The 24374-nt window shown below is 33.8% G+C and overlaps 1 protein-coding gene across 4 annotated transcripts in view; it reads right to left on the reverse strand.

The window, feature by feature from the left end:
* RUNDC3B (RUN domain containing 3B) overlaps window positions 1–24374 on the reverse strand; it is an 89289-nt gene that overhangs the window by 42355 nt on the left and 22560 nt on the right. For 2 of the 4 annotated variants that reach the window (XM_036429532.2, XM_036429529.2), the window contains exons 3-5: window positions 17808–17858; window positions 11263–11396; window positions 3273–3358 (exon numbers count right to left, since the gene is read on the reverse strand). In XM_036429532.2, coding sequence (XP_036285425.1) covers window positions 3273–3358; window positions 11263–11396; window positions 17808–17858 — 271 coding nt within the window. The remainder of the gene's footprint in view (window positions 1–3272; window positions 3359–11262; window positions 11397–17807; window positions 17859–24374) is intronic. The other 2 variants (XM_036429533.2, XM_036429531.2) reach the window with 1 other exon arrangement.

A 24374-nucleotide genomic window follows, 5' to 3' on the forward strand; every position in this document is an offset into this window, starting at 1 on the left:
CTCTGTCCCTTCTACCAGTCTCAATGTGGCTTTTTTTTTTAATCCCTAATTGTAGGACTTCTATTTATCTAGAAATCACTTGGTTCAGATAATCTCAGGTGGTTCTTAATGATAGATGTTCTGCAATTTAGTTGTAATTTTGATATGGTTATAAGAGGATGTGAGTACTGTGTGTATCTACCCTGCCATCTTGACTAGAAGTCTAGCTTGGTAATTTTTAAAGTTTAATTTTATATTTTACTCCTCTTACTCCTACTTTAATATTGAGAAAATGAACATTTCTTCTGAACACAACTGTAGTCATTATAAATTAAGGTACTGTGGTGCAATCACAAAGTAATAAACAGGTCTCTATAACTTTTTTTAAATCTTCCCCCAAGGATATTTTTCCCATTGATTTTTAGAGAGAGTGGTAGGGAGGGCGGGAGAAACATCAATGTGAGAGAGATACATAAATTGGTTGTCTCCCGCACACACCCTGACTGGTGCCAGAGAATGAATCTGCAGCTCAGATACATGCCCTTGACCTGAAATTGAACACACGAATCTTTAGTTCATGGGCAGACATTCTACCAATGAGCAACACCGGCCAGGACTAGCTTAACTTTTCTAATTATTTTCCAGCCTGTAGGTGTGGGAAAATTAAAACTTTGAGCAAATTATTTCAATTTCTACCTTACTTCTCTATTTCTATGTCTTCCCAGTAATCTATTAAAACAATCCTTTTTTTTTTTTTAGTTTGATTCTAATATTGACTCCGCCCATTTCCCAACTCTGACTATTTCCCAATAACATCCCAACCCATATATTATATCATGAAACACTTCATGGATTTTTTTCATTTGCTCACCAAGACATCCTCCACCTTAGTAAAAAGATCACACCGATTTCTCTAATACTTTATCATCATTTGCTCAAGATAAGGATTTACTGTGTTTGTTTCCCACAGTTCCTCCACCCAATCTTATCCCTGGATTTTCACTGATTAGTACTTCTGGCTGGCCTGTGTTAGCTCATGTAGCTCCTCCTTCTGTACTGGGGCAAAAACTTGTATCACCCTTGTAAAGGATGTCATTACTCTTTATCTGTGAAGAGTGGAACAAGAAGAAATCAGATAATCTCAGGATTTCAAAAGAATTAGAGATTACTTCTCATTTCTATAGCACTTATGTCAGAGAGCATCCAGACAAAAGGTAAGTTATAACTATTCTTTCTAATAGTTTGCTAGTGTTTTACAAATCTAAACTTCCAAATAGATATGTTTTGGCTAGAAATTCACAATTACATTTATTTATAGTTAAGAAATTTATTTGGTTTGATTTTAACAAAAAATAGTGAAAATAGCTAACAAAAAAAGGCTGTCTTTTCAAAACTTCATTTTATAAGCTAACTTCTAAAATAACTTCCTACTTAGTTCCTTTCTTGAGAATTACAGAGCTGTTATATTGATATAGAAATATTGTTTATGTGTGTATTGGTTTATGTGTATGAACATATGTTAAGGCATGTTTCGGTTTGACTAATATATGTTTATATATTGTTTCAACAATATTTGTACTTCATGAACTTTTTTAGAGCTGAATCATTTCCTTTTTATAAAAAAAAAACAACACCTAAGAACAAGGCAAAAAGCATTTCCCTTTAAATATTTGAACTACTCATTCTAAAAATAGTCTATTAAAAATTATTTCTACCCCACCCAATTTCCTAAACTAAGAAATAAGACTAACAACTTAGAGATATTATTAATGCTTTAATTTCTATTTAGAAAAGACTATCATAATTTCAATGTAATCTTGTTATTGCCTAGGAGATTATTACTGTATAAATTTGGTTTTCATTTCATTAATTTAAGATTTTTAGGTTTAATCTATACTTTTCTGATACGGTTTTTTTATTTATTTTCAAAGCCTTAGTATTTTCAACGTTTATCTTTCATAATTAAATCTACTAGTAATGATAAATAAAAGAAACAAACAAATGTTTTATGTCATAAAGTTCATTAGAGTATCATATTGCTTTAAAGAAAAGCCAGTAAGTAGATATCAGATTTACTTTATGCAGAAAATTTCATAAGTGCCCAAATTTTTTCAAACCCAAAATATCAAATACTGCATCAGGGCATGAAAATTAAGATTCTAGATATATGATTTCTTTGTATTTGTGCCTAACTTTTCCTTTATCAGAACTGGTTTAGAGCTGTTTCACTTTTTTCTTCTCTTTCAGAAACATGGTTAATGAAGTTGAAATAAGTATGGCAATTGAAAAATGTCTAAGGCAGTGTAGTGTGTCTGATGGAACTTCTAAGGAAGCAATGTTCGATTATTTGTGCTGTCTAATTTGGTAGCCATAAGCCACACACAACTATTGAACACCTGAAATGTTCAATACAGCAACTGAACTAAATTAGTAATTTTAGATAATTTTAACTAATTTTAATTTTCATAACTAAATTTATTTTAATTTTTTACATATTACTAGTGGCTACTATACTGAACAGTACATGTTTATGGTATTGAGATTATTAAATATTTTCATTTACAAATACTTTCGAAATGGAGAAAAGTGGTTTCTTTAACAATAGCTATAAACATAAATTAGTAGACTTCTGAGCTTAATAAGAATGACTCTTGTCCTAATATGAATCCTCTTTTTACTACCAAAAAAATTAATATAAAGTCCTGTTTTTCACATGGCACAATATATCATCTCTTAAATTTCTATAATCCCCCACCCAAAAGGAAAAAAAACACCACACTGATACAGGCTGCCCTAAAAAGACAATCAGGCAGTCATTAATTATAAATATATGTGTGAATTATATACAGATTTATAATAAGTAAATAAATATAAAAATATATGTGAATTAAATAAGTGAATGGTCCATGTATATACTTAATAAGCAAAGAAATAAATGATGTAGTGAGGAAAGAAAAAGAATGCGGTAGAATTTAGTGCATTTTTCTTCAAATTGGCCAGAGAAAAGTCTGTGCAAAGAATTAAACTGCAACTGTCAAAAAAGTGAGAATTAGAAGTAATTTTAAAAGATTTATTCCAGGCATAATGTGAAGCCTGGAAAGATAAATCAGGATAGATATATGTTTAGTTGACAAACTTCAGTTTCCTGAGAAGACAGTGAATTGATCTGAGTAGTATGAACATAAGGAATAACAAGAACTTTAGAAATGAATAAATCTTCATTCTATTCTTATTTCTAAGTCTTTAGGTGATTCTTTTAAGAATATAATTGAAAATGAAAAGGATTTTTAAACCTGGTTGTTTTGAAGTCTCTCAGAGCTGTAGAGATGTATTCAGATAAATGTTTTTCCATGAGTGCAACTCTGATCCAGGCTCTACCCTAAAAGGAAGAAGAAAGAATCAAACATGGGGGTAAAATTGAAATTAAAAAGCTCAATATAAGCATTTTAATATGTAAAGAACAGCCCATGCAAAATATATATTTGGTAAAAACTAAAAAATTTTAAGTAGATAATAGGTAAACTTTTATTATGCATAGTATATAGTTTGTTTTCCTGAAAGTATAGGGTTAAGCACGTCAGATTAACTTCCTATCCTCTGAAGAAACAGACCCATTAATACTGAGTTATTTGGATTAGAGACTTTTTTTAAATCATAGAATGTAATCAGAAGACTTATGTTCTATTTCTATATTCAAATCAACATGCTAAATAAAATGACTCCCCTTAAAAAACACAAGAGTGCATTCTCTTTAGTAAAAAATACTTTCATACAGCTTGTTTAAGAAAACTTCTCACCTATCCTTCCAGAGGGAAGGTTTAGACAACTAATAATGAATCAAATTTCATTATCATGCATCCTAATCTTGAGTTTCTGAATTTCATAGACCATAACATTATAAAAACCTGTTACCAAATTTTTAGACCAGAAAGAACAATCACACAACAAAAATATCCCAGAAACGTGTTCTAGCACAAAATCACAGGAACAAATAATTATGACTAAATGTGATAATTTATTTTTACTTAGAAAAGGGATAACATCATTCAATAGTTGGAACTAACCAATTAATTTTTTTTATAATCCAAAGAGACTATTAAAAAAAGAGAGAGATTGCATTTATAGTGAGAACTTTAAAATTCAATTACTTTTGTTTTTACTCAGCCTTTTCACCAATCTCCAGAAAGTCCAGCAAGATCGACTATATAGAAAACCAAAACAGTGCAATGACAGGTGAGAATCAAGGTGACTCTCATTGATATATATCATGGTTGACTACCAGTATGGAGGGGGGGAAAGCACTCTTTAGAAATTACTCCAACTCTGGTAAATTCACCAGGCTCTTAGATAGGAGGGATAAGAAAGGAGTCAAATCTAGACAGTGACAAAACAGGCGTGAAGCAGCAGTGTTGTCTAAGCTCAAAACCCAGGGCTCACTCCCTTGTTCTTGCTGAGTAAGCCGAGGGGAGCCTACACTTCACTATGGCTGAATGGAACAGCAGGAAAAAGAGGCAAACCACTGGCGAGCAGTCTCAAGATTCTTGAAATTTCATTTATCATAAAAGACACAGAGTCTAGTACTGGTAGCTTGAGTCAAAAGGTCAGTATTTCACCAAAACAGAAGCAAGGAAAAGTTGCTCTCCAGAGAAAGTTAGTTCTTATCTATTACTAGATAAGAAACATGGGAAAAGTCCTGCTTCCTCATTTATTAATTTCAATCCATACAATCCATAGGGCCACACCTAGTTTCCAGTCCTTGGATGTTTGTGGGATTCTGTTATTGTGATAATAAACTGTGATAATTTTTAAAGTAGTTTTTATTGATTTATAGAGAAAGAGGAAGAGAGAGAGAAAAACACTGATGTGAGAGCAAACATCAATTAGCTGCCTCCTACTGGCCCCCTACCGAGGATGGAGCCTGCAACCTGGGCGTGTGTGTGTGTGTATGTGTGTGTGTGTGTGTGTGTGTGTGTGTGTAAAAGGTGAAGGGATTAAGAAGCATAAATTGGTAGTTACAAAATGGTCATGGGTGTAATGTATAGCATAGGAAATATAGCCAATAACAGTAATAACTATGTATGGTACCAGATGGGTATTAGATTTATTGGGGTGACCCCTTCACAAGTTATATAAATCACTGAGTTGTACAGCTGAAACTAATAAAATATTGTACATCAACTGTAAAAAAAAAAAAAAAAAAAAAAAAAAAAAAAAAAAAAAAAAAGAAAGGGAGGAAGGAAGTCCCCTGGTCCTGGGAAAACTGATGGTTGATTACCGCAATATAAACCAAAGGAGTACAGATACTGAATCAAAAGAGTATGTATTTCTTTAATGTTAGCAGGTAAAGCCAAGTCATTTTTCCAAATTGCTTTCTACCAATTTACAGGTGATAGGGTTCAGAACATGCTACCTCAACATGTGGATCTTAAGCTGAAAAAGTTTGAGGTCACTCTGATCTACCCCTGCCCCACCCTTGTTCCCTCAAAACAAGAGAGAGATCTCCTGAAAGGTCACTTCCCTGAGCCAGGGAAAGGGAGGCCTCCCATCACCACAGTCAGAGAAGGCTGCATAACCAAACCTTCTACTTCTTCACCATTTCTTTCCCTCAGCCCGGATCCCTCTGCCTTGCTATTTCTTCACAAATTTATGTTCCTTTGTCTGTTAGTTTTGTAAATGATATTTTTTTCAGAGAATTTGCCCATTTCCCCTAAATTTTCAAATGTATAGGTGTGAAGTTATTCATCATATTTTCCTTTAGATGTTTAATGTATGTAAGGTCTCTGGGGTTGGGCTCTTCTTCATTCCTGATACTGATAATTTACAATCTCTTTTTTCTTCTTTAATATTCTTGCTAAAAGCTTATCAATTGTATTAATCTCTTAAAAACATCAACTTTAGGCTTTGTTGATTTTTCTTCTGGTGTACGCTTGTTTCCATTTAACTGAATTTTCACTCTTTGTTATTTCTTTCCTTCTACCTTGATTTTATTACTTTTTTAAAAAAGGTTTCTTGAGATGAAAGCTTTGATCACTAATTTTCAGCCTTTCTTCTTTTAATAATGCATAAGCCTACTTTAGCATACCTATTTTCCTTTAAGTACAAATTTTTATTGTGTTGTGTTTTATACTACTTTCCAAGCCTTTATTGTGGCTCTTGGGAAAAGAGTTCCTCTGATACAAGCTATTCTGTTTTCACTGGAAGTAGAAACTAATTCATTTCTTACCTCCATGATCATCTTTTTAGGCTCCAAACCCTTCTAACTTAACTCTCTGCCCCTAACCACCTTTCTATGCATTGTTCATACTGTAACCACTTGATCATTTAAAATGTAACCAGATTACATTATTCTACTGCTTTTAAAAAAATGCAAAAAAGAAACCCTCAAGTAGCTCCCCAGTGTATTAAGAATTATATCTAAACTCTGAATCCTGACCATATCTTCTATTCTACACCTTGCTTCTTCAGCTTACAATTTGCACAGCACATTTCTTCCCATAATTTACATTCTGATTCAACTACTGCCTCACAGAATCCTTCCTGATCTCTTCCACCACGCCTATCACTTTCTAACGTCCCCTGAGATATTATGTATATATTTGATTACTGTATTACTAAAATGGAATGTGTGTGTAACATTTGCTCTTTGCCATCTTTTCACCACTGCCACTCTATCCTCAACATTTACCACCGTTTTTGGGCACACAGGAGGTATTCAGTTTATACTTGTTAAATAAGTGAATCAAACTAAAGAGGTAAATAAGCTACTAGGCACTGGAGCTACCAGTTAGAAGTGGGGGAAAGGAATGATGTGAAAAATAAAGAATTTTTGAAAGATTCATATGAAGTTAAAATGGATAGGGTATAAAACAAATGGACAGAATCAGAATATGTCTGTTTTCTGCTGGGAAACTTTTTAAAGCTCCCCAAGTATTTCTGAAGTATTTCAGATTTGAGGCCATCACAATAAAGAACTGTCATAAAAATGTTCAGAAAAACGGCCTCTTTGCAATACTACGCCTTACTGTAAAGTTATGGTATTTGATAACTCTGGTATATCTGATTAATGCCCCTTCTTCCTCTGTCAGAGAACATATGGCTAATCTGCCTCTGGGACAGAACAGTGACAAGCCAGCTTCTGAGCAGATAGGAAATATGGCCAAGCTGAAATGCAGTTATTTTTCTGAGACTACTAATTCTAGTCCGAAACCTAAAAAAATTGATGTATAGAAATCATATGCTCCAAAATCCCTGCATACTATAGAAAAAAAAAGATGCAAATATACCTGATATGGAAAAAATATATACATGATCTTCAATTCAAATATTTTATTCCATTGTTAGGTTATGTGTAGGCCCTAGAAAATAGGTCCAACAAGTCACAGACTAAGCAAAGAAAGGGAAAGGTCTTCATTTCATAGATTTTAGTTTAGAGTGACCAGGTATCAGGTCTCCCAGAGTGGCAGTTTCTACAATGTGAATCTAAATTATGCAGTGGTACTAGAACACAGACAATCCGGATTCAATCAGCTCAACCACATTTAAAGAATGTTTCTGTTTCCCCATTAAATGGAATCTGTTTGAGGTCTGATCAAAACAAAGGCATAAATGCAGGATTTGGCACATGACTGTCCTGTGGTGTTTTGATACTCAACACCATTTTTGGCGTTTTGTGTGTTTCTTTAAAGAATAAATGTTAACGTTCTCCGCTGAGAGGTGGTGAGCTAGGGTTTGGGTTTCCTTGGTCCACCCATGTCCAAATGTGACATTTCTAATGTTTGCTAGCTTTTCAATTACCCTTTGTACTTTGAGGTATGCTAATTCTATAAATATATCCTCTTCTGTGCTGAAAGAGTTTAGAATACCCTGGTCATGTTAATCTCTCCTACGTTTAGTTTGAAAATAAGAAAATAAAGTTTATGTAGCACCTGGTTTACTTTCAATTTTCATAGGCTTTATCCATTCATCTTACAGCTAATCTTAACCTTCAGAAACCAAGATATTACTCTTAAACCATAAAGAAAACGAATACAAACTCAATTAAAATGCAAAGGAGAATTCAAATTGTACATTTTTTAAATCTATAAACAGGCAATTAGAAGGTAAATAAATGAATAAATTCAATAGTTCAAAAAATGACGGCCAAAGGACGAATAAGACAATTGTGACTGAAAAGAAACTTGTTGATATAAGATAAAACATCTATGAGAAAAGGGCTTTAATTTAAAAACGTAGTTTTAACTCACTTTAAAAGGAAGATACTTATTGACCTAAAAAATAACAGAGGCAGAAAAAAATGATTTAATATAAAAGAGTTTGAAGACACTGAAGCAGAAAGTTAACTGGTGCTCAGACTACTCTGACTGGACACTGGCAGGAGGCGGTGCAGCAGGGAACAGTGTTTTTAGAAACATCTTCAAAGATGACAAAAACCATAGCTAATAACTTCACCCAAAAATACACTTCCATATTAGAATTTTAAGCTGTTTAACTATGTTTCTAATTTTGTCACTGGATTTAAATATTACAGATCTTGTTTTTAAAAATAAATATTAAGTTCACTTTTTACAAACCTGTTTTAATTCCAATACATACCAGTCAATTTTGTGAACCAAAAATTTTCCAAAAGAAAAAAAAATTCCTAAATAAAAATGGATATAAAAACAATAAATTTGGAAACTACACATTTGGAAGATGATTGTTATGCATGTAACTTATAAGTTTACAATTATGAAATAATGAACTGAATTACATCTTGATCTTAAAACCTTAGATATCCATATTCAATCTTTACTTTCTATTTAGTTTCATTCTATAATTATTAAGTGTCAAAAATACAAAGGAGGGTCCCTTTTTATTATAAAAGAATTATAAAAGCATAACAATCATCTTGCAAAGGTCTAGCTTGAAAATTATAAAAGCATAACAATAATCTTTCAAATGTGTAGTTTCCAAATTTATTGTTTTTATATTCATTTTTATTTAGGAAACTACACATTTGAAAGATTATTGTTGTTAGAGTATTAAATTTGACAGTAAAATAGTAGTCAAGTTTTCCGACTAATTTAAATTGGCTAATTGAAATAAGCAAATATTCTAAAAAAAAAAATTTAATTGTACTGGACAAAAAGCCCTTTCTAAAGTGTTAACTAAAAATTTTATTGGTTGTTCATCTCATGGTAAAATTGCATAACATGTAATGAACCTAAAGCAGTCATATTTTAGTACAAAAAATTAAAACTTAAAAGCTATCACAACTATATTATAAAATTTCCATAAGCCTTCTAATATTTAAATAAAAAAGGGGGGATAGTAGAAGAATATCGTGTAAGGAAAAATATCCTGTAAGTAAATTACATCTAGAAAATTTTTACTTTACAAAGTTAACTTTCATTTGTAATGCTAACAGCAAGATACCCATGAAAAACACACATGGTGTCAAAATAAGCCAAAGAGAAAACATTTGGGCAAAAAATGAAAAAGGATCCCAAGTCAAATTTATAGAAAAGATTCCTTTATTAACTTTTGGTTGAGAATATGTTTGTATATTTTCAGAAAACTCCAAGACCATGTGGATTCCTGCAACAGAGAGGAATTGACAGGACTCTCCAGCCATGAAGACAGAAGAGAAACAGTCCAGAGATAGAAGACGCTGACAGCAACGCCTTGCCATGGTAGCAGACAGCAACTGTGTGTCGCTGAAGGTTGTCCAGGACCAAACCAGAGAGGGTCAGACCTGCATTACCCCCATTTGTCCACCATCCAGAAATGAAATATCATTGCTCACACATACACATAAGGAACTGTTTGACATTGAAATTGGGACTCAAAAGAACTGATGGCCCAGAAAGAAACTCACTACAGACTGATTCATTTGCCTCTCAGCATAACTACTATTGCTTGTCTCGTTTTCTGTTCTTATAAGTTTATTTCTAGTTTCACATGATCTCTCTCATCTAGGGGAAATAATGAACAACATAAACTGATGAACAAAAACAGACCCGGAAACAGGGAAGCATCAATCAGACTATCAAACCTCAGAGGGAAAGTAGGGGAGGGTGGGGGTAAGGAGGACATATTAACCAAAGGACTTGTATGTATACATATAAGTCTAACCAGTGATCATGGACAACAGGAGGGTGGGGACATGAGTGGGGAGGGGTTTGGATGGGAATGGGGGGATGAAGACAAATATGTGATACCTTAATCAATAAAGAAATTTTAAAGAAAAAGAAAGGAGCCCTAGCCGGTTTGGCTCAGTGGATAGAATATCAGCCAGTGGACCAAAGGGTTCCCTGGTGCAATTCTGGTCAAGGACACATACCTTAGTTGCAGGCTCCTCCCCGGCCCGGTCAGGACATGTACAGGAGGCAACCAATTGATGTGTTTCTCTCACATCAATATTTCTCTCTGTTTTTCCCTTTCTCTTCCAATCTCTCTAAAAAAAAACACAAATCAATGGAAAATATCCTAGGGTAAGGTTTAAAAAAAAATAGAAAGGAAAGCTACTATGGCAATCCAATTAAAAAAAAAAACTAAACTGAAGCTGATATTTTGATGTCAGCAGCTCTGGCATTTTACAAACTAGGTATCTGCTTCGCATTCAATCTGATACACTGTACTCAAAGGTTGAGATTTAATAAAATTAATAATATTTACTGTATTGTCATGGACATTTTTAAGTGACTATGGAGTGTCTTAGTGTGTGTTGTTCATGTGTGCACGTGTGTGTGTGTGTGTGTGTGTGTGTGTGTGTGTGTGTGTTTTAAGACTGAGCTGATGGTGGGGAAGAACTCGATGATTACTAATAGTAGTTTAATACCATTGTCTTAATTGGTGCACAGGCAACAGCAATTTTAACCACCATTGCTTCTGCACTAGCAACAAGAATGTCAACACAATGCAAAAGGCAAATAACATTTTGCTCTTACATGAAAAAGAGTTTTGACATTATGGACCCCCAGGGTTCTGCTGTGCACTGAAAGTCACTGGCTAAGGTAATTCAATAAACAGAAAAAACTCACAGGCGAGGATACATTTCATTGTTCTCAGTAGTGACTAGCTTCATACGTTCTTGCTATTCATAAAGAAACATTAAAGGTTCAAGGGCATTCTAGAATAACGAAATACAAGAAAAAAGGAAACAAGCCTCTGAAAGATGTTAAATTTGGTCAAGTGCTTAATTTCAACAAAGAAAACAAATGTTTTATAGCAAAGAGCTTGAAACTTTCTAATTGGGCTAAGACTGCATAGGATTATACACATTGCATGGTATTTATGTCTTACCTTAGCTCGAGAGGAACTGACATTTTCCATATTTTCAATGCTGCAGATACAATTCTGTGAGACTTTCCGGCAAGCCACTCTGATGTAGTCCCAGAAGCTACGCGGACTTTCATAACCAAACCAGGTTACTTGACCTTCAGGAGACAAATTGCAATACAAAATAAAAGAAAACCAGACTAGAAAATTCAAAATGCAAGAACAATAAAATGCTGAAAATTAAAAGGCAGTGTGGTGTGCCGTCATGGAAAGGATACTGATCTCAATATCAAACAGCCTGAAATCTAGTCCTGGTCTACCTTTACCTAGTTGTGTTACCAGAGGCAATTTATTTAGTGAACCTGAGTCACAGTTTTCTCAACAGTAAATTCAAACTAAATGAAGTAAAAAGAGTCTATACACTAAAAAAAAAAACACAAAAAAAAATACATACTGCAGTTTAATATCCTATTATTCTAATATAGTCTTTTATATATCACATGGGTAATTTTTCTGGTGGTTATAGTTAAGCATTAATTTAAATGTAACCAGTTGTATATAGGTACTTCAAATAAATGAAATAAATGTGTGTGGTCAGAACTATAAGTAAATATAATCAATTAGAATCCTATATTGAATAGTCATTCATAATCTTGTACCCACCCATTCTCATCTATTAAGCCAAGAAGTTCCCTGAAACTATGATTCATCTGCTCTCTTTTAGTCATCAACCTGGAAAAAGTCCTTCAGGAATTTACTGTTTGAGTAATGTGTCTGTTGATGAACAAATATTCTTTTCTGTGTATCTCAATATTGTTATTTCTATGCAGGACTTTGAATAGCAGATCCATGGGAACCATTTTGCACTCTTAGCATTTTTAAATGGGATATGAGACACAGCTTAATACTTTATTCAATTAATTTTACCTAGGTAAGTTGTTTAATCTTAATGTAGAAATATTAGCTTTTATATTTTTAAATCTGTGCTTTTCGGTTTCAATTAATTTTTTATCTCAAACTTTCCCTTCCCCAATAATAGCTTCTCTCTAAGCAACATTAAAGTGTTCTTGTCAGCAAGCACCATTTTAGGAGCCGTGTTTGAAATGGTATGTGATTTCCAACCATGACAGCCCATAAAAACACCTGGGCTTCCTTTAAAAATACTCATGCCTGGGCTCCCCCAAAACTAATAATCAGAATCTTTAGGGCAGGTCTAGGCATTGGTATTTTTTAAATCCCTTCCCCCTGATATTTCTAATAATATACTTATGGTTCATCAATGAATAGGAAGCCTATACATTGTATAGGTAACTCCTATAATCTTTCAGGACATTTTAAAGGCCTTCTATTCTTATAAGCCCTGTGTGATCTCTATGGCAATTCAGTTCCTCCCTCCTTATGTGCTGGCATGGCACTCTGTGCTTACTTGGTAAAACTGCTAAGGCAGGAATTGTGTCTTAGTTTTCTTTAAATGGCTCTCTAGCACTTGACACAGTACTTGGATCATAGTAGGGATTCAATAAATATTTATTAAGCAAAGCAACTGGTAAATCAGCACAAAACAGATCATCTTAATTGCTATGCTATATAAAATTTTGAATTTAAAAAATCTGAATTAGTACATTTTTACAGTAACAGTTCAATAACAATCTAGTATCAAGATTCTCCATGCTAGATTACAAATACTAAATATTCTAAACAAATACATTTACATATATAAATAAAACACAAAAACATCTATAAATTCTCGTTCAAATATATAACTCAAATGTCTCTTTAAAAATCAAATATTGCTACTAACAAACAGAAATCTACATTTAAAATATCTCTTCTTCCTCTCAATCAATCCCCATTATTGTCCTTTGCTTTTTCTCTTCTTTAGTTAAAACAGTTCCTGGCACAGTATCTCAATATAGTTTGTCTTTAGGGCAATATTCACACTATCAATTTGTTAGCCATTTGGAGAGGAAGCAGGGTACCTAGTGGTTAGGAATATGGGTTTTGAGTCAAATCACTTTCTATCTACGCCATCTTGAGCAAATGACTTCACTGTATCAGTCTTTCTTGTATAAATTAACAATAGCGGTAGTACTGACATGAAAACACTTGGAGATTAGAGAGATAATGTGTGTACAGCAGTCAGTATACAGTATAGTGCAGATGTTAACAATTTCTACCATTACTATTACTACTACCAAATAGTTAAGCTACCAAAGCTCCTCTTCCACCACAAAGTGGGAATGAGATACAAAATTAAAAGTTTTCCCCATAACTTGCTTAGAATCTTAAAAAAAAAAAAAAAATCTTTAAAATGTATTTCCTAATCCAACATTTTTCCATATCAACCATTCTAACTTTGCCTCCCTAAAATGTCTAGTCTCAACTAATTTTATTTGCCTTCAATTAATTGGGATCACCCCATAATTTTAAAAAGGAGGTGTAGCTGCCAGTCCTCCTTCAAGAAACAGAATGCTAAACAACAGCAGGGACCCTTCAAAAGGGAGAATCTCAAGGTTCCTCTAATGACTTCATTTTAAACCTCATGAGTCTGACATGGCCAAGGAAAAACAGGAATAGCAGAGGTGTCAAAAACCAAAGAATATAACAAAGTCCTATTTTTAGAGGAGAAAAGAAAAGAAAGATTTAAAAAAAAAAAAAAACCACTAAAAAATCTGGAATTAGGTTAAACAGAGAAAGAATGGGCACTAAATCCTTAGGACTTTTATTATGGGTAGAATACGTGATCTACAAGACTGTTACCCAAGACATGACAAGATTTCCAAAGTTGCAAACTGAGAAACTAAACAATTAATAGAATGACATATTAGCATAAATTGCAGGGTTTTAAAAAACTAGTAGTATCTTTTTAATACTCTGCCTACGCAACCAACTAGATGATAGGATGATTTGGCTTGATTCTGCCTTCTCCCCTCTTCCATGTGCATCATTACCAATGTGAAGTTCTTAAATCAAGACACTGAATTGCTGTCCACATTCAAAAGATCAGCTTTGATTAGGAGAAGGTGGATTCCCTTGATAGAATCACTAAACAAACTCTCATGTAAATTGTTTGTACTATATCCTAGAATTTTATTTAAGTAATAATTTTTGCATCCATGAAAAGTTTTGAATCTAATTTAAAATAATTTAGAATTGTTTGCCCATTGCCAGTGTAGCTCAGTTGGTCAGGTGTCTTCCCGTGGACTGAAAGGTTACTGGTTTGATTCTGTCATGCCCAGGCTACAGTCTTGATCCCCAGTAGGGGGAGTGCTGGAGACAGCTGATGTTTCAGTCTCACATCAACATTTTTCTCTCTCTCTTTCCCTCTCTCTCTCTCTTAAATTTTTTTTTTTCTTTTCAATTAAAAGTTTTAAAAAATAATAGAAGTATTCAATTGGTTATTTGAAATATTATTACTTGAACATCACTTTTACTTAAATACAGATTAACTGCTAGCAAAAGACTGTACTTATTCTGTAACCAGTTATCCAACAGAAAAATTAAAAAACACCAGCCACTACAATCTGATCATGACTTTAAAAGCCACTGAATAAAGAATCATTTACAAGATATTCCATTTCCTTTAAAAATAACCAGAAAAGCAAATCACATTACAAGACACTGACTAACCTGTATCTCAAAAAAATTTTATTCCAGAGAAAAAATACACTGTCATTAAAAATTCTCTTTTTAAAGCTCTGGTGAGTACAGATGTATAATATGCTTTCAATTATATATATTCTTAGAAGTTGACTTTTTACCAATGACAGAGTTAAACAAGCTTTTGACACTCATTCCCATTCCATTAATCCAATTCTAATTTATTTCATGCACAGAAATAAGTGCTAATAAGCTTGTTATTACTAGATCACCTAGACTGAAAGGCAATCTGCTAATAAGCTATGCAACATCTTCCCCACTTGAACTGCCTCATTTTCTGCACCTAAAAATAGCATGTGATTTCTAGAATCCAGTATTATTCTAAAATTACTCTTCTACATTATTTAAATCAAACGCCTATTCATTTCATGCAATATGTTTGTGTTTGGCTTATAAGTGGTTCTCTAATGAATTAGTGGTTAATGGCATACAATCTTTTGATAATATAAAATATAAATGAATATGTTAAGTGACTCTCTTTTTCCACTCTTTTATTAGTGCCAAAGATGAAAGAATAAATGGAAAACTGTCCTCACAAGCTGAAGTTCTGTCAGCATTGTAATATATCACGTCAATGACAATATCAAAGGCAATTGCCTGTAGCTGCTATTTATCTTGACAAGTAATAAAAACATTCACATCAAGTTTTAATAAATCATTCTGGTATCACTGCAAATGTTTCAGATGCTTAAAGGAAATTGATTACTTATAGATTTATTGTTGGCAATATATTAATATTTAGATATTAAACTTTTCACTTTAAATTTTATAACAGTGGCCCTAAGTTTCTTACTGCTAACTTATAGAAGCAGTTTGACATTTTCCACTACCTTTTTACTAAACAGAGAGAATTCCCATTTCTGTAATAGTTAGAATCCTTTCCTTTAAAAAAAAAAAAAAAAAAAAAAAAAAAAAAAAAGGTAGTGCAACCCGTCCAGTGTGTTTCAGTGGGTAGAGCACAGGCTTGTGCACTGAGTCTCGGGTTCGATTCCCAGTCAAAGGCACATACCTTGGTTGCAGGTTTGATCCCTGGCCCCAGTTGGGTGTGTGTGGAAGGCAACCAATCAATGTATATCTTTCACATTGCTGTTTCTTTCTTTCTCTCTCTGAAAACATTAATTGGTATCTCTTCAAAATATATCCTCTGGTGAGGATTAACAGAAAATAAATAAAAATAAAGTAGCATTATTAGTTGAGATACATATTTATTAGACCATTCATCCAGCTTTGAAGATAAAATTATGATCTCAAATAATATCTAAATGAAATATATTAATGTTCTAAAATAAAAAGACAAAGTTAAACACTTTAAAAATAACTTTACCTTTTACACTGAATCTTAAGAAGTCTGAGTCTTGACTAGGCAATTTTGTTAGTTCTGTATGTGATTTATAGGATGCTTCAGAGAAATCATTTAGCAAATAGAATCACAGTTACTAATCTATAAAATGCAATTATCAACTCTTATTACAACAATTAATGTCTTATTCACTGCTAAGAAATTTATCAGATATCTAAAACAAGTGTCTAAAGTATGTACCTATATAATAAAAGTGAGTCAATTATAAATCTTCTAAAACAAAAAAAAAATAAGATAAACAAGTTCATCTGAAAAACTGAATTTGATTAATAAGTTTACTTATCCCAGTAATTTGACCATCTTTCCAAGCAGAATACAAGAGTTTTGTGGGGTGTTTTCTTTCAGCATCACTTTTAATATAAGGTTTAGAATACTGGCAGATTTGATTAAATTACCGACGGCTGAGGTCCATGTTGAGAGCTATGAGTAAACATGTAGACCTAGCCCTAGCCAGTGTGGCTCAGTGGACAGAGCGTCGGCCTGTGTAATGAAGGATCTCGGGTTCGATTCCAGTCAAGGGAAGCTACCTCAGTTGCAGGTTCAACATCAGTCATGACTCATTTGGGAGGCAACAAATCAATGTGTCTCTCTAATATCAATGTTTTTCTCTCTCTCTGTCTCTCCCCTTCCCTTCCACGCTCTCTAAAAATCAATGGGAAAATATCCTCAGGTGAGGATTAACACACAAAAAAGTGTTGACCTAAAGAAATCAAGCATAACTTTTTTCAGTAGTGATTAAGGATAGATATATGACATAAAAGAAAATTTTTTAAATAACTATTTGTGGGAATTAGGATTGAGGAAATGAGAAGATATTTTTCTTCTACTTTCTATCCTTTATCTTAGTGTTATCTTTGAAACACTAGAAAATTTCTTTTCTAATTAAAACGTATAGTAAAAGGCTAGGTCATGACTGCAGAGGCCCTGCAGTGTTTTGCATACCGCAGCAACTCAATAGAAGTATCAATATTTTGAATAAATGAATAAGAAGTATGCATCCTACCTAGGAGAAGGGAAACTAAGGAATACAGTCCCACTAATGGTTAAAGAATGGCAAAGCAGGGATTGTGGACAGTGCTCATGTATGCTTTACTGAATGATTTGTGAAAATTCACACAGCTTCCCTGAGGCCCTGGTTTGCATGTAATACAAATATTATTACATAGCACTTACAAAATTGAGGAAATAACCAACAAGTTGCATATCATTAAGCACTTTAATAAAATATAAATAATACAGATATACATACTTGATTAATAAAATAGTACTTAAAACCATGGAGCTTAAGAGAAATACGGAGGGGAGTTACATGGAGAGGAAGGAGAGTCAATGAACTACTATATTGTATGTGTTTAGAACAAGCTTTTACTGAAAAATTAACATAAGCATATTTGTTCCCTCTGAATTAGCAAAAAACAAAAACAGAAAGCTTTGCAAAACCCATGCAATGTACTAAAAAAGATCACTTAACTGATACAGCCCTCCCCAGTAAGTCAATTCCATGCTCCCGCGCAGCTCAGTGGCGGGACACATCACCAGCATAGAGTACCTTGAAGAAGTATTTGGAGATGAGCCAGCCATCTGCAACTTTGGGAAATCTCTTTAAAAAAAATAACAACAATAACACCACAGAGGTATTTAAGAAACCTGCCATCAAGTTTATAATTGTAAACTGAATAGCCCAAATTCGATGGCTACACATAATTCTGACACAGTCAACATAAACTGAGGATGAATTTCGAGCTATCCACTCAGCATATGAATGAAGCTGGTCCCTTGTAGCCTATTTTATTGGAGAGTCTAGGATGTATTTAAGTCAGAAACAAGTGAGAAGCAATTGTTCCCTGTTTGTTTCCCCTTCCATCATTCTCTCCCAAGGGCAATGAATGGTTGATGATAGAATGCAAAATGAGCAAGAGCTTGACTGAACTGGCTAGATTTGCACCTCAGAATTTATGTCGGTTAGGAAAATTACTTCTTGAACTACATATGTCTCAAAGTCTTTAACTTTAGAACTAAACACTTTTTTTTACTGTTAACTTTTCTAAAAGTTATAAACAAATTCATTTTGAAGAGCAGTTCTCTTATTTTTGGCCTAAGAAGAGTTAAAGTCTGTATGGTTCTGAATTATGAGACGAACACTTAGCTAGTTGGTTTAACACTTAGCTCGTTCTTCAGTTTAACCAACGTTTACTAAACGATTACTTTATACAAAACACTTTTATTTCCTATAGCAGCTTTCAATTATTGTTTAACGATCACCATCTGGGAAAGTTACTATAAATTCTGACTATGTTTGTTTGGAAAATCCTCTTATAATTATACAGCAAAAACTCCAAAGCCAAATAATATTTTCTTCTCTCAAATCTCCACAAGGACCTGGCCCCACATCTTTCTAAATACTCAGGCCCTTTATGAAACCAAACAAAAACCAAACAAGCACAGTGAGTAATGTATGAAAATGAACGGGAAAAGATATATACAGTTGTATTGTTTACTACATCTATGTCCCTACATTCACTATCCTTTCACTTTCATCTGTAACATCATAAAGAAATACTGAACTTTGAAACATATCCAAAAGGATCTAGAAATGGGTACACTCGTTGAAGCCCATTAGGTACCCATAGGAGAACATACTGTTCTTGCTACAACTATAACCAAAAAAAAATGAAAATTTCTCAGCACTAAAATGTAAATCAGAACAGAATGCTTTTCATTCTGTTATATGATTAACCATATGACTTCACTATTAACCATACGATTTCACTCACATGTGGGATATAAAACTGAAACTAGTGAACACAAACTGCAGTACGGTGTTTGCCAGAGGGGAGGGGGCAGTGGTGGGAAGGTGAAGGTAGCCTAATATATGGTGATGGAAGATGATGTGACTTTGGGTGGTGAGCACACAGTGCAATGTACAGATCTTGTAACATAGAAACCCACGCCTGAAAACTAAATGATCATATTAACTAATGCCACCCCAGTAAATTTAATTTTAAAAAAGTAATAAATAAAAATTATGCTATGGGAAAAAAATAAACACCAACTGTTAATGTTTAAACCACATTTACTTTACTATCACTGCCCTGAAAATAAAATTATGTGTCTTATTTGTAGTCATTTACATAATCAAATAGTAATAAAAGTAAAAATGATTTCCAGAAAGAATCTTACTGAAAAAAAATAAACTTCAAAAAAAATGTAACAAATGAGATTATGTCATGATTTAATCAATCTTTAATATATAGTGAGAAATAATTACTGAATCTATTATTAAACTCAATTTATAGATTAGGATTATTTTTCCTTTTTATTGAATTTGGGTGAAAATGGTTAACAAAAATTATACAAGTTTCAGGTGCACAATTCTACAACATATCATCTATGTATACACTGTACTGCATTCACCTCACTAAGTCAGGGTCTGTCTATCACCATTTATACCCTTACCTCCTCCTACTCTCCCCCTCCCCAAGAAATCATGACACTGTTGTCCATGTCCATGAGTTTTTTCTCTTTTTGCTCAATCCCCCATGACAGCTACAAGCCTACTCTCTCTGTATAAGTCTTCCTCTATTTTTCTTGTTAGTTAATTTTGTCCATTAGATTACACATAAGTGAAATTATACAGTACTTTCTCTGATTGGCTTATTTCACTTAGTATAATGCTCTGCAGATCAATTCATGCTGTTACAAAAGGTAATATTGCAATCTTTTTTTACAGCTAAGTAGTACCCAATGTATAAATGTACCACATCTTTTTAACCACTCTCTATGATGGACACTTGGGCTGCTTCCAAATCCTGGCTATCGTAAATAACACTGCAATGAACATAGGGGTGCATATATTACTCCAAATTGGTGTTTCGGGTTTCTTCATATAAATTCCCAGAAGTGGAATCACTAGGTCATAAGGCAGCTTCTTTTTTAATTTTTTGAGGAAATTCCATACTGCTTTTCACAGTGGATATACCAATCTACATTCCCACCAATAGTACATGAGAGTTCCCTTTTCTCCACATCCTCACCAACACTTGTTTTTGCTTTTTAAAATCTTTATTATTGAGAGTATTATAGATGTCTTCCTTTTTTTCCTCCTGTTTTCCCCCTTCACCTGGTTTCCACCTGTTCCAGGCCTTCACTACCCTAATGCCTGTGTCCATAGGTAATGCATATATACATATAAGATCTTTGGGTAATCTCTTCCCACTCTCCTTCCCCCTTCCTTCTGAGATTTGTCAGTTTGTTCCATGTTTCCATGCCTCTGGTTCTATTTTATTCATCAGTTTATTTTGTTCATTAGATTCTTTATTTATTTATTTTATTTTTAGATACAATTGTTAATATAAATATATTTATTGCCACTTTATTGTTCATTTTTTTCTTCTTCTTCCTTTTCTTAAAGAATACCCTTCAACATTTCATGTAATACTGGTTTGGTGGTAATGAACTCCTTCAGGTTTTTCTTGTCTGTGAAGCTCTTTATTTGACCTTCAATTCTAAATGATAGTTTGCTGGGTAGAGTAATCTTGGTTGTAGGTTCTTGCTATTTATCACTTTGAATATTTCTTGCCACTCCCTTCTGGCCTGCAAAGTTTCTGTTGAGAAATCAGCTGACAGTCTTCTGAGAGCTCCCTTGTAAGTAACTGTTTTTCTCTTGCTGCTTTTAATATTCTCTCTTTGTATTTTGCCCTTGGCATTTTAATTATGATGTGTCTTGGTGTGGGCCTCTTTGGATTCGTGTTGTTTGGGTTTCTCTGTGCTTCCTGGACTTGCAAGTCTATTTCACCATGTAGGGGAAGTTTTCTGTCATTATTTCTTCAAATAAGTTTTCAATATCTTGCACTATCTCTTCTCCTTCTGGCAGCCCCCATGAGGTACACTTGACGTTGTCCCAAGGCTCCTTATACCATCTTTTATTTTTGGATTATTTTTTCTTTTTGCTCTTCTGATTGGGTATTTTTTGCTTCCTCATATTCCAAATAGTTGATTTAATTCTCAGAACCCTCTACTCTACTGTTGAATCCCTGTAAATTATTATTATTATTATTATTATTTTTAACCTCAGTTGATGTATGCTTAATTTCTAATGGGTCCTTTTTCATGTCTTTGTAATTTTCACTAAGATCCTTAAAGTCTAAGTCCTACCCTGGCCAGTTCTGTTCAGTGAACCTAAGCGTCCCAGATCCTATTCTGGTTGGGGGCACATGCCTAGGTTATGGGCTCAGTCCAAGGTGCAGGAGGCAGCTGGTCAATGATTCCCTCTCATCACTGATGTTTCTATCTTTCTCTTCCTCTCCCTTCCTCTCTGAAATCAATAAAAATATATTTTAAAAAGTCTAAGTTCCTTGAATCTGACCAAGTCCCTTATGCTCCTTATAATCATTGTTTTGAACTCTGTATCCAATATTTTGCTTGCTTCCATTTCTTTCATTTGTGACATTTCTTTTCCTCCACATTTTGGCTGCTTCTCTTTGTTTGTTTCTATGTATTAGGTAAGGCTGCTATGTCTCCTGGAATTGATAGAGTGGCCTCATGTAGCAGGTGTCCTATAGGGCCCAGTGGCTCAGCCTATAGGGCCCAGTGGCTCCAGTCACCTGAGATGGGCTATTTGGTACACCTCTGTGTGGGCTGTGAGCACAGTCTTGTTGTAGTTGAGCCTTGATTGCTGTTGGTGTCAATGGGAAGAATTGACCTCCAGGCCAACTGGCTGTGAAGACAAGCTGTGACTATAGTGGAAGAGCTACTGTTCAGGAGAAACCCACATGGGGCAGGACTTGCTCAGTGGGTCTTTGGTGCTCACTGAATTGGCTCCTTTAGTGTGTCATTTGTGGATGTGTAGAGTTGTAATCTGGTACGGTCTGAAGCTGTCCGGTGGGTGTACTGGCTTTGGGGCCTCCTGGGAGGTACAAAGTCAGCCACTGCCTGGTGCTAACCACCGGGAGCCACAGAGAGATCTGCAGATGGCTGCTCCTTGTACTGGGCTTAGAAGTGCCCAGGCAAGGCCCAGCTCAGAAGTAAGGCAGGCTGGTGCTAGTGCTGGGTCTTGGGCCTCTTATTGAAAGGTATGGGGCATGCTGATGCCAGCTGCTCTTTGTATGAGAGCTTTTAGAATATTCTAACGCCTGAGCCAGGACAGGATCTTCATATGAAAAAGCTACTACAAACAGCTTGGACTAGAAGCATTCCACCGGTAGATTCCAAATGATCTGCAAATTTCAACACATCTCTTTCATATTATAGATGGGAAAGGTTAGGCCCAGAAAACACCTGCCTAGACCTAGCACATCTGTTCCCTGCATCCTCATGCTGATCTACTCCTTTGGCTACAGACAAAATCTAACATGTAGAAAAAAAAATCAATTCGTTTTCCTTGTTGGTTATGAGTTTGCATTAGCAACTTCATAAATAAGAAAAATGATGAGATAGTAAACATGCAGCATAACTAGGGTAACTATTTTTCATATAAATTTAAAATCCTTAGCACACACTCAGTATATCTGAAAGACAAAACTCACATTATTTCAAAGTGGCCCAAGGAATGCTTATCTATCTGTAGAAAACATCCTCATTTGCAATTGAAATAAAACCTTTGTTATAAAATCTATATTTTATAGTTTATCATTACACTATTTCATAAAATATGTAATATTAAATATTTATATGTTTAATTTCTTTTTTATAATTTAATTCTATTATTTTAAATTAAATTTATTGGGGGTAACATTGGCTAATAAAATTATATAGATTTCAAGTGTATAATTCTATGATATATCATCTGTATATTATGTGGTCACCACCCAGAAAATAGTGATAGTTGCACAACATTTTGAATATACTAAAAATCAGTGATTGTGTATGCTTTAGAATGGTTATAATGGTGAATTTTATGTAATGTAAGTTTAATTTTAAGTTTAAGATACTAAAAAACAAAATGAAATGGAAAAATAGTATGGCCAATATACAAAGGGCAAAATACAGATCATAGCAAAACATACAAATATATACAGACACATTCACAGGCATATATACTGGTATATGTGATAGATATACAAAGTTACCAGCTACAATTATATCTGGGATTTCTGAAAGTTTTTATGAATATCTTAGCTTTTTAACTTGAATCTCTTGTTATTTTTATGAGGATTATGAAAAAGAGGAAAGACAAAAAAACTGACTGGTAGCCCAAAAGGACAAATGTATATATACAGAAAGCGGTTAAATTAAAGAATTATAATAAAGCTTTATACCTTTCTTTCCTTCTTCCCTTAAAAATATGAATTCAAGCAAAGTCAATTAGTCTACCTATATGGCTGTTATGGGACAAAAATCTTAAAATGAAAAAAGGTTTTTCAAAAGTTATTAGAGAAACAAAAAACAATGAGGACTGTAAGCTTGAGAATAAACCAAGTATAGCAATATTTTTTTCAATGGAAACAGATACACAAAGGGTATGGAAATTAGAGTGCTACTTCATTTTTCTAGTCACTAACCTTATTTACCATATTTGATTTAGAGACTAAGGCTTTCTGTTTTTAGAATCTACAAACTTATTTACTACTGAACCTTAAACTTAGTATATTCTACATAGGTTAATTTTACTCCCTATGCAATTTAAAGACACTGAACTAAATTTACCGTGCTACATATAGCTCTGAATGTTTCAAGAATTCCTTGAAAATTACAACTTCTGGAGATAGGAAATCTGCTGAAGCTTTCCTAAATTTCCAAGTACAAAACTTTAAAGGGTGTTTCTCAGAGTGGCAGTCTTGTCCATTGTCTAAAAGCCAAACTCTGGTAACCTTCAGAGTCACTTTCTTATCTATTGTATCATGTTTTGCCCTTTGTATATGGCTTTTACTAGGGGAATTGTGCTCATATGTTACCCCAGAAACAATTCATCTCATTTTGTATGCACACCAAGAATCAAAAGTTGGAAAACCTTCAAAAATTAACAAAGAAAATTCAAAAGCCAAATGGACAGGTTTATCTTTACTCATTGTTTCTAAGAGTGTTTATACTGCACTTCAAAAGGTGGCCCCATGGGGAGGTAACTGTTTATCATCTAAGTCAGGAAGAGCTTTGAGGTTCAAGCCAGTGTTTCTGAGAA

The sequence above is a fragment of the Pipistrellus kuhlii genome, unplaced genomic scaffold, assembly GCF_014108245.1.
Source record: "Pipistrellus kuhlii isolate mPipKuh1 unplaced genomic scaffold, mPipKuh1.p scaffold_m20_p_10, whole genome shotgun sequence".
NCBI lineage: Eukaryota > Metazoa > Chordata > Mammalia > Chiroptera > Vespertilionidae > Pipistrellus > Pipistrellus kuhlii.